Here is a 12,113-nt window from a genome sequence, read left to right as displayed (position 1 = left end):
ACTGAATTGGTTTAGTTGCCCAAGTGTCCTTGTTTTTTTATTTCTAGAAAGAAATAGTGACTCACTTTTGTTGATAATTTATTCTTTATAATGTATGAAAGTGACTTATCACACCTGGGGTGGGTGATCAGTAAAAATTGTTTTAAGTCCCGTTTAAGCCAAATTGCAATCAGTAAAGCCAACAGTCAGTCAGCTATTACTGCATGCTTTCAAACCTCTTGAGTTATACTTGTGATAGCTAGAGCAAGGCTTTGCAAATGGCTAATGCATTAATTTGACCTTGACCTCAGAGGTGAGTTTTCCTCTCTTGATTTGGCAGTAGTGCTGTTTGGCTTGGATTGAAGGGTAAAGTTAGTTTGCTGGCATCAAACTCAGCTATTAAAACCTCTCAACACTGCTCTGGAGCCATTTCAGGTCAAGTCATAGCTTACCTAGATCTGGGATCAGCTGTGCTCACTTGTTCAGCATTGGCTTTTGCACGGAAACTCATTTAATGGAATGTACTTTGGTTTATTTTCATCTGGGCACATTAAGGGTTTATGTTACAATGTTACATGAATATGATGGATACTCTCTATTACTGTTCATATAAATCAGTAAAATTAAGGAAATATTTTTAAAGATTTATAAAAATCATAGCAAACACAGAACTGTTTAAAGTTGTACACAAAGGCCATGCATTATATAAAACTAGACATGCATGGGAAACTGCATTATAATAATTATTTATATTAGTTTTTAAATATCAGTATCATTAGGTTGAACAACAATTAAGTGATTATAATATCATGAAACTGTTCCCTTGAAGTCTACAAACAATGATATGAACTGTTTCCCACTCTTAATATTTTGTTTACATTACACTTTAATAAGTACACAGTCTTGCTAGATTCTGTTGTGCGTTTCCGTTTTCCCAGATGGGTTTCTACTTACAAAAAGAAAATTACATCATTACTCTGGATACTTTTGTACATGCTCTTCCTTTTTCCACACGTGGAATTAGTTGGGTAAAAAAATGGTGCTTTTTCAATTACATTTTTTGTCATTTGCCTTGACTTAAATTATCTATTGTACCTCTGTTCTTATCATAGTAAAAATGGCAAACAAAATTTAGCAAGTGCATCTTGAAGAGAAAAGCAACTCTTTTGTGTGTTCGATGCATGTGGAGAACAAGCATCGACTCGTAGCCACAGAGCAACAATTGAGAAGCAAATCCTCATTGATCTAAACTCATTTCTCTGCCCTTTTTGGTGAGAATGCAAAACTGCCTAAACGTAATGGCTAAAATATCCCTCTTAATTAACCTAACTACTTACCACAATGTAGATTTGTTCACTTAAAAAAAGCTCAAAATATAAAAAGATGCAGTTAAAGGAAGTAAAAGACAGCAGCAAAAGCTATAATTAAAATGTCACTTCCTCTATTCTCTGTGAAACTATAGCTTGAACTCGTATCAGATTTTGCTTGGTCACTGTTGTTCATTTGTCAGCTTATGCTCACAGCTGGTGTTTTGATCTATTGTTTACACACAGAAACTCACACACAGATGGGAATGACAAGACTTGTACTATCCTGTGTAGACTACTCTGTTAATTGAGCCTCATTCAGTCTTTGTATAGTAATGCAAAGGATATTCATTCTGTGATACTGGACAACAGGCTTCCTCATTGTTTGGGTTTGACTTTCCCATTGCACTGTCACTGCTTTCACAGAGATGCCAGACATACACAATGTACAAAGGCAACAGTGAAGTAAAATACCGGCAGAGTACTGGCCCAAAGTTGGAGTGCAGACATTTGGAAATTTCCATCAATGTGAGAACGAGTGAGAGAAAGAGGTGATACAGATCGATGCTAAATCAATAAAGCTCAAAGTCACTGCCTCAGAGGAGGCTGGGCCCAGTAACTCCTCCAAGCTCTGCTAAGGTCGGGCTACCACCTAATCTGTAATGCTTTGATGGTGAACTGAAATGAGTGTGTTGAGGTATATGGAAGCTCTGGAAACAAAACATTTACTTTCAAATTTGTAGGTCGTGTATATCAGTAGGAAGTGTACTTCACACCAGTGGTGCATATTTTGTCACCATGGCAACTAAGAAAAAAGAAAGACATAGCAATCGAATTTACTATGTATTTAATAGATATCAGTACCATCAAAAAAAATAACCGATTACTTACATAATATGCATACAAGACATGAGATATATATCACCATACAAAACCTATCCGCAGATTATACACCTGCTGAATTTAGTGTGAACCACACCTGAATGTTAAAATGACTACTGCAGTTACTTTACAGTACAAGTTTGAAATAGATCTGTTGACTTAAAACCCCATTTTTACAGTAATTAATGTTCTTGTTCATAATCTTTTGCATAATTTTGCTTGATAGAGGGTAATTACTTTAGATGTGCCAGCTCCACATGACTTTGTTGCTGTAGATGCTATCGTTTGATCAAAAACCACTGGTTTATTATTACTTAGTTTTTTAAGGATATATTAGTGTGAGCTCTAGGGGGACAATTTAAAGTACAGTCTTCACCTCTGGGAAATAATTAAACGTTTATGATTAAAAGGCCTCTAAACAAAAAAATCTTCAACTACATAATAGCTCTATTGGGATTGGTGTGATAAAGAGGCTGCACTAAAACGTTGATAATACACTATCAAAAGTCCCATTTATCTTTTATGCAACATTGCTGAATGTTAGTGATGGCCTACTGTCATCCAGACATAATTCATGACAGTAAAGCCACAGTATATAGCCAATGCTTAGACAGTAATATATACTATGTATACTGTATAATAGACTTCTTTGGGAGATTGCACAGTCTGTGTGCAAATTACCTTTTTTAAGATGGTTATATTTAATAAAATGTGACCATAACCATTTCTTTAGTTTAAGAAAAATCTGATTTGGGTTATTGGTAAAGTGTTAAAAAATAAATTCTGTATGTCTGTTTACCCAGATGGCAACCAATCAAACTTTATGCAAATGTCCCAAACAAAATGCTGCTTTCCCTCCACTCCCACATTGGCTGCACAGAGCTGCACTTGTGTTTCCACTGTAGGCGTTAGAGCTTTTTTCAATGTCAAAGCCCTTCTGGGAAGCAAAGAAAGGTTGTTTTTTTTTTTTTTTTTTTTTTTTACCGTTTCCCTTGAAAGGCACATGAGTCCTATGAAATTTTAAGACAAATTAATTCAAAGGCCTTCATAAATCAGATGGTTGTTTATCCATAAAATATCAGTATAAAGTATCAGAAAATTTCTGTTACAGTTTCCAAAAATGTCTGTAGGTTGCATTTTCTAAACGACTGTCCAGAATGATATGATGCGTGCTGCATAGGCTGGTTACATGAAACAAGATTTATCTCTGTTCACCCCCTTGAGCTGTCATATTCATCAGATTCTCTATCTTCAAAGAAAATCAAGCTAACCAACATTTGACAGCTTATTGTACTAGTTTTTAAAGTACATGTTGCATGAAATAGTATAAAAATATGTGTTGAAATGGTTATTTTTATTAGATGTCCCCTGCATCTTCAAAATAGTTAACAGGAAGATTGTGAATGTTCCTCGAGGGAAAGAGATAACAAGGCCTGAAAAGAAGATGTCCCCCAAAGACATGTGCTTATTAATTTATCACAGAAGGAGCAGCTAAACTAGGCTAGGGCAGTGAGCTGCTGCTGCTGATTCAAGGGCAAACACCAGCTTTACTGCCTTTTTTCCCTCCTGATCGTCTCCTTACCTCACTTGCCCTTTCTTCTGTGACTTCATTAGTGTTTCTGCACGCAAACTGGATTCTGTTTGAGCAAGATAATTGCCAGTTTTCCTCATTTGGCATAAGAAAAATAAAACACAAACAAATTGTAAAAATGATGTGCCGTCTTTGTGTGGATACACTACTCAATTTTTCCCGTGTGCTTTTCCTCTTCTTATTCTTTCAGCCATTCTGTTTAGCCATTCTCTTTATGATGCTCTTTTATTCTCTATAACTCTACTCCTTCTTTATTCCCCCATCTGTCTGTATCTTAGAGTCTCAGCCTGACTTGACCTGCTGCTGTCTGCCTCCAAGAAATAGACTATAATTTCAAAGTTGTAAAATAAAATAAAACTTTAACGTAAAATTAAAAATGTTAACTATCCGCAGAATATTTGATTTTGTACTAATAAATGACTGAATGCTAAATAATACTCTTCAACTCTAAAACTAATCTACAGATTAAGCTAGATAGAGTATAGTAGTATCTACTTGAGTCTTAGTAGGAAAATGTATTTATTTATATTTACATCTATTTATATGTAATCCTTCTATTCTGTTGCTTTATACATTTGCCATGAACAGTCTATGTAATAATTAGATGCTATTCAACCTTCAGGCTTTTTAACACAAAGGATAGTGCTATCTATGTATATATTGTTTTAAATTACTTAATATTTTTCTTAAATTGTACAAATTGAGAATAAAACAAATAATAATAATGATGTAATTCTTGCAGCGAGAATCTAAATGACAGAGTATTTATTTCTCACCAAAATCCCTGCTCTTTGTTGTTGCCATTCATGCATTTTGCCCATTTAGAAGTAAGTCTGGTGGATAGTGAACATTATTTGCTAACAGCATGTCACTAAAATGTACAGATGAAGAAGAAGAAAAGAAGTAAGTTATTACAACAACATCCTTTTGCTGGGACAGGGTGTATTGTTAGGGTGGCTTAGTGCTACAAGGCAAATGAAAAGACTTGGCACTAATACCAGGCAGCTTAAAATGTGCACATACAGGTTTTAGGTCAGCTTTCACACCACCTATATGTTTTTGATTTATATATGTTTTAATAGCTGCTGTATTTCCTGTCTTTGTGTTCGTGCTTTATTTTACGGGCTCTCCCATGCAAACTGTTTATTTTTCGAAGCCGTATCTGTTAATGTTTTGTATACTGAGACTGATACAGCTGTGTGTAATGTAAAAACACCTTAGCTGCTGGGATCAACATAATCACTAGCTGTGCTTAGCAGGTTTTTGATATGCTTCGTGTTATGCAGGTTCTTGCAAATTAGTTAAACATTACGAATGGCTAACTGGGCTCAAGGTAGCAGAAAATTAAAACTATTTCTGTGAGGTGACATGTTGTAAGTAGTGTTTGAGTAAATGAGTCTCAATTTAAAAGCCGCCACTTTGTGCTCAGTAACTCAGATTGCAAATCAGATGGCACAGAAAATGTTTAAGTATACACACCCTGAATGATAAATACCAATGTCTGATATATTTGATGGGTGCTTAAAGTGACGTGTCATCTTCATTCCTTCAGTGACAGACCTTTTTTTGGGGGGTGGGGTTGGCGTGGGTCATTCCAACACTATCGACTTAACAATCAATGGATACATGTAAGAAATGACTTGAGTCCAACACACCTAACACAGTAGGTGTGTGTGGAAATATGAGGCCATAATAATGGTTTTATGGCAGACCATAAAAGTTGATAAAGTTTAGGGGATTCATGTTTCTTCTCACGTTTACCTTTTAAGACTTTCAGGAAGGAGAATGAAAATCTCTTTCCTGAAGATTTTTTTTTCTTTGCATGTATGTATCGCAGTTTTCTGTAGTTTTCTGTTATTTACCTTTTGTCTTATGTTATGTCTTAGGTCTTATGTTTCACTAAGTTTTAAGACTGGGTTTTTATTCTATCAAAATATTTACTTTCGTTTCTTTTTTTTTCTTTAATGGGATTAAGTAATATACTTGGCAAGAATTGTTCAGCGGCAAGGTTCACGAAATTCGGAATAGATTTGTGAGGCAGTTGAGTCACGTAGACACCCAAGTTCCAATAAACTATTACACGAATTCACAGGAAACTTGTGTCATTACCTTGAAAGGGAGACAGAAGCAAAGGCTGGAGTTGAACTTGGGGCGCTGCAGTAAGGCCTACTGATCCTTAATGCAAGGTGCAGTTACTCTACCAGGTGGGCCGCCAGGGCACAACAAAGGGCTTCTCTCTTTTTTAGTTTTTGGTTTAATATAAATGCTAAAAAACTCCCAGGCACTTTGTTTTAAGTGACAATTAAAACACTCTATTTCTTATACCACTATTATGTTTAATTGAGAGAATAGAGTTGGGTTTTTTTGTTTTTTAGATTGAATATATGTTTTGTATGAGAATGAAGCCTTTTTAATTCTTCAGATTTTGACAAAGTCTATATATAATCTTCTGAAGAGCAAACAAAACCATTTTGAATCTGTGCAAATATTTTTTTAAGCTCAGAAATTTAAGACAGTACATCATTGAGAATGAAAAACAGAACGACTGAAATGCAGGAAACGAGCAGTTTCTGGGTTTGTTCTTATGAAGAGAATTCCTGGCCCAGCTACTTCCTCCAACCTTCTTTTTGTGACCTTGTCCTTCTCTCATTTAGTTGGACCATGATAGTTTGGCAACTAATCACAGACTGCAGAATTGAACCACTTTGATCTCTTTTATTCAGTAGATTTCGCACCATGGTGCGCGTTGGGGAGAATTTGCTGATTTATTTATAATGCCCTGTGAATATTTTATTTTCATTGTGGTCATGGACTCTGTTTTAATGGAAAAGACACTGTTTTGCACATCAGAGGTTCAACTTAACAAGTCTTTTGTTCTCATAGTTTTTTCCTCTTTTTTTTGCTGCTGTTATCACATGGACCATGTCAGTGAACTGTGTGGTCATAGTCATATTGTGGAACCTCTGATCTTTCTGTTCAGGTTTCATATCTATGTGAACACAGGTGCTGGCATACTGAAATGTGATACAAGTCACATGGCAAGGATAGAGTCACGATCCAGAATCTGATTCTCCTGGCAGGTGTAGTTGAACTGACTCAAATCACATGATTAGTTGTGAATATAGTCCCTGGAAAAAAAAATCTTGCCACCTTAACTCAGTTTCTGCAAACTCGTATTTTACTTCGAAAGTTCTGATCATAAGTGATTCATTTCAAATTTGTTTCTGTTCCTTCTGCACCTTAAGCTCAAAAACCAGAAATCCTCATAGTCAAACATTAACCAAGTCTTTTCATTAGCAGTGTTTGACTTTCAGAGGGTGAAACAGTTAATTTAGCTTATCTTCTGTGCTTTCTTTAGCACATCAACTGACCGTGTTTATTCTAGTGAGACAATAAAGTACAATTGGAAAATGCCAGAAGACTAGCAGAGCCATAGCCATACGTCTGGAGGTTTATTAGATGCCAAAACGGTATGATGTTTTGGCATCTAATAAGCAAATGTGAAACAAATGATTCCAGTCATTTCATCCTCTATCGCAGCTGATGCGAGGGAGACAATAAGAATATGCCTGTTCCCAAATGACATGCATTCCGGTTCTTTACTGGACCACACGGTCCCTCCCAATTGAAATGTGTGAGCTCATGGCTTTTTACCGTCTTATTGTTTAGCCGTGTGTCTCTGTGTACACCTTTCTGGGTGTGTGTCTTTTTCTTTGAACACCTTCCTTCCTCGTTCTTATTCAGGTTTATTTTTCTCTCCTCAAACACTTAAAATTTATCATGTTCAACAATGCCCCTTATTGTTTAGAAGGACGTTGTAAAATGTATATGGGTTTAAGACAATCAGATAGAAGCATACAAATCAGTTCTATTGCTGACCAAACACTGCAGAGATCTTTTAAAGTAAATTTTCATAGCAGGCAAGGCTTTGGTTTAGTTGGTTGTCTAATCTCTTGATTAGAGATTGTCCTCATCTGTCTGTTCCTCTGTCTGACATTGCTCAAGTGTTTTGAACCTGCCTGTTAATGTCAAGCTTTTGGTTCTGCTATTAAAGCTTTCAGCCTGGTGAATTAATAATCATCTAACAATATTCAGAAACGGTAGTTAGGGCTTGCATAATGACTTTGTTTTCCGGGAACAAAGCTGTGTAGCTTGCGGGCTCTGACCCAGTACAAGAGTTTTAGCTGCAACAGTGGGATTTTCTCTGGCTTTTAAAGAGGCTTAGCAATGCCAGTTCAGTTGGCCTCAGAAAAACTGGAGGCTGAAGAATCTCTTTATTAGTAATAACTGTGAGCAAACACAAGGGTACTGAAAGGTCAGTTTGATGAACTTAAGTAAAATATCCTATGTAGTCATTGGGAAAGCTTTGATATTAAATATCACTCTCTTAGTTTTTGCGGACAACAGTTCAGTAAGATGGGAACACTGGTACTCAAACAAAATGGCAGATAGGAGAGGAAGTAAAACTTTAGTCCCCAAACAGACCATATGGTACAAGAGACAATAATTATGTGTGGTGCCTTAAAAACCAAACTTGAAAACAGTTGTTTCTATGTTTATTGCAGTTCTTTTCTTCATCACAAGGAAACATGGCTGTGCCTGACAATTATAATATGCAAACTCTGTTTCAGCTGAGTGGCACAAAACCCAGAAATTCGATTCCAAGTAATCTGATGGTCGATTTAGGTTTTATATTAACCAAAAATGGCAAAGAGCTCATTTTATCGTTAGTGCTTAAGTCAGTGCACTGGAGTTTTTTCATGGTTTTCCTGATTTGAGATTGTAGCTTTCATAACATGGCACAGGGCTTTATTTCCATATGGTTGTTGCCAAGGCTCTTAAAAAGGTTTGTAACTGGCTCTGTTTGATGGTCTTACTTACATGATCCAGATGACTGTTTAGGAGATTTAGGTACTTTTGTAATTTTGAAATCTTACTGTTTTTGCAAAGAGAGGCAAATCTTTTATCTGTCAGTATTTTCCTGTCGTGCCAATTTCTGTTCCTGTTTATCTCTACTACTGCGCTTCTCTTATTGTAGAACTGTTGAATCCAAGTAGGCCAGGTGGGTTGTGTAACACACAGCCAAAACTGTGAATAAGATAGGGAAGAAAGGAGTGAAATGGAAAAGTGCATTTATACACTGTTTTATTGAGTCTGGAGCCTAAATGGGTCTACCTGCCTTTCCTTTGCTTCATCAACATAAAATACAGTTTGTGGTACATATTTCAATACTGACCAGTTAAGCAAAAGTAAACTTTTCCTCCGAATATACTTTCAGACACGTACACTCATCAGCTAGATCTCATTTTGCACGTATTCTAACATGCAACCATGTCCTGTCTGGGCAAATAATAGTTCACATTCATACAATGGCCGTATTGAGACACACATGCACACTCTAAAGGGGCAGGAAGTCAATAGGAACACAGCTAATATAGACACATTAAATGGGACTCTTTGTGCATACGGGCAGGCACAGGTCTGTAAGACACTATGGCACAGCTTTACTGAACAATCTTTATTGGTTTAATTATTGTATTCAGCTCTCCAGCTGACCTTTAGACAGCCTGATATCTCAAACCTTGAAGATTTCATTAGCGAGCAAGAAGAGCAGAAAAACAGAATGGGGAGTGAAGAAACAGGAAAGAAAGGATTTTAATGACAAAAGATGAAAAGAAAATGGGCTTGGAGCATAGAAAAACTAGAAGAAGAGAGGGAAAACTGAAACTCGCTGTTGTGGGTTTTTATTGCTGCGATTCCAGCTTTGGTATTGGGCCCAATGCATCTTTCATCACTAAATGACCATGAACATGCAATGTATGGATACAAAGCCTGAGAATAGAAACTGGAAGTGGAAAACTATAGCCCACATGAAACCCATTGTTACTACATGAAGTAGCTAATTGTGTTTTTCAACACACCTGCGATTGGTTAATTAAAAATGTTCCATCTTTTTTGTCTCCATCCTTATCCTGTCTTCTTCTGCCATTATCTCCTGTTCTTTTCCCCTCCATCTTTTTTCTCTTCCTGGTTCTCTTCTCAGTGCAGCTAGAAGGGAATCCTGTTCGAGGGATTAGCGGTCTGTCAATGAGGAACTACCGGCTCATCTTCTGCCACAACCTGAAGCAGCCATAGATGGTTCAGTGGTTTACTGGCCAGGGGAGGAGAGGATAGAACACACTTTCACTGCTACACGGTGAGTGCACACAAACACACAACACTTACCGAGCCACATCCGTAATTGAAGGGGAAAATAGACTCGGTGCATTTCTAAGCCATGATCACAGATCAGATGCACAGATGCACATCTGGGTTTTTTTAAGCAGTTTGGAACTTATGTAATACAGTCAACAGTGTGGTAAACTTGCCAAAGCGAGTTTATCATAATGTCTCATTGTCACACTTCCTTATAAACTATTTCTTGGATTTCATTTTATTATCTTTATGATTCTTGGTGCTATAAAGAGCCCAGATGTGAGGATACAAAGAGCACATCATCCTACAGCCAAGCATTAATTAGCTACAACCGATGAACTCTGCCAAGGGCTGTAAAATAAGCAGTCATTGGTACATGTTATGATGGTATCCACTTAGTAATGCGAACAATCTGTTAAAGTAGGGTTAAACATAGTAGCTGTTGATATTGTAAAACAAACTGGATATCAAGAGAGTAAAAGAGAAGCACACTGAATATATGTAGCTTTATCTACTCATTACAAAGAATGCATTGAACGTATTTTAAATGATTAGTGCTGATATTTTTCTATTTTCACCTGAAAATCAAAATGTTTTAACATTGATGTTTGAAACTATTAAAATATGTACTCATATTGTATGTCATTTATATTTATATTGCATTGTATGTCATTATTGTAAACAAGGCCAGATTACTTGCTTACATTTAAAAGACCGCTATCATTAGTTACATAATACTGTAAGATTAGTTTCACTGGAACAAATTGAGATTACATTTCTGATAAACTGATGTTCCTCCCCCAGTGATGAGTGGACTGGACACCATCTGTCGATGTTTGCATTTAGATTACTCACCAAACAACCAACGTCAATATCAGACTTTTCATTTGCTTATTTTGCATTGATTTTCATCCCATCCTGAATGTCATCACCTCTAAAGAAGCTACAGAGGACCACAGAACACATAATATAAGACTGCAGGAAGCAAACAAAGCAATTTGTCATGCAACATTTGTTATAGGATAAAAACACTGGTACAGTATTACAAACTGAAAACCAGACAATTAGTCAGTAGTTATTTTGAATATTGACTACACATTTTAGTCAAAGAAAATTGGAATCTGAATGTTTGCAGGGTAAAGCTTCTCAAAAATGATTGTTTCTTTATTTATTGGTAAATTGATTATGCAGTCTTTGGAAGACTGTAAACAAAACTGACATGAGATGTCCTACTCCCCCACCTACCCTCTTTTTACAAAATCCCTTTGCAGGTCACTACCCTGTAGCTGTGGCCCTGCCCCCTCCCACTCACTGGCACTTAACAGTTAGTAAAGCCAGACAGTCCTGTGTGTCCTGCATGACTGTTTACTGGCGCCTTTAAATAATTATTCTTGGTATCTATAAGCCCGCATGATCAAGGACAAAGTTTTTTTTTTTTTAAGTCAGGCTGCATTCTGTCTTTCTCTCACATTATGTCTGATCTCACCCATTTCTTCCTTTATAAGACGTGAGGTCTTGGCGGGGTTGTGGTGAGGAGGAGGAGGAGCAGGCCATGAGGAAGAGCGTGTCTCCGTTGCCAGGCAACGAGGGCGGGAGCTCAGCCAGCACCACACGGGTTTTTGGTGTTCCTCTGGAGGATGTGACCCACACACACACAATCAGCGGCCATGAGGTTCCTGCACTAGTAAAAGATATTGTCGACTACATTGAGGAGCACGGTGAGTGACTGAGACGCAGTTCAGTTCAGTTTAATTCAGTCCTACATATTTGTTTAATATGCACATTGAAATGCATATCCTAGTCAAAAACGGGTCCAAGATTCCTCACAGTGTTACTGGAGGCTAAAGTAATGCCATCCAGACTTAAGTATCTGGTTAGATACCATATTTCTAAGATTTGAAGGGACAAGTACAATAATATCACTTTCTATCTGAATTTAGGAGTCGGAAATTGGAGGTCATCCAGGTCTTTATGTCTTTAATAAAACTTGCAGTTTTGTGCGGTTTAACTGATTAGTGTGTCATCTGGCTTCAGGGAAAGATAGAGGTGGTATCATCTGCATAGCAGGGAAAGTGTATACTATACATGTATAAAGTAAACAGAACTGGTCCTAGCAAAGAAACCTGTGGAACTCCATAATTAACCTTAGTGTGTGAAGA

The 12,113-nt window shown here is 36.9% G+C and overlaps 1 protein-coding gene across 5 annotated transcripts in view; it reads left to right on the top strand.

Moving 5' to 3' along the window:
* The window catches only part of fam13b (family with sequence similarity 13 member B), a 69,211-nt gene that overhangs the window by 6,926 nt on the left and 50,172 nt on the right, over positions 1-12,113 (top strand). For 4 of the 5 annotated variants that reach the window (XM_013909162.1, XM_013909159.1, XM_013909161.1 and 1 more), the window contains exons 2-3: positions 9,803-9,955; positions 11,460-11,672. In XM_013909162.1, the coding sequence (XP_013764616.1) occupies positions 11,507-11,672 (166 nt within the window). In that variant the 5' untranslated portion in view covers positions 9,803-9,955; positions 11,460-11,506. The remainder of the gene's footprint in view (positions 1-9,802; positions 9,956-11,459; positions 11,673-12,113) is intronic. The other variant, XM_013909160.1, reaches the window with a different exon arrangement.

Source organism: Pundamilia nyererei, unplaced genomic scaffold, assembly GCF_000239375.1.
Source record: "Pundamilia nyererei isolate P.nyererei 1_Seehausen unplaced genomic scaffold, PunNye1.0 scaffold00020, whole genome shotgun sequence".
Taxonomy (NCBI): domain Eukaryota; kingdom Metazoa; phylum Chordata; class Actinopteri; order Cichliformes; family Cichlidae; genus Pundamilia; species Pundamilia nyererei.
The sequence above is the reverse complement of the archived record's forward strand: the minus strand, read 5'-3'. Positions and strand labels throughout refer to the sequence as shown.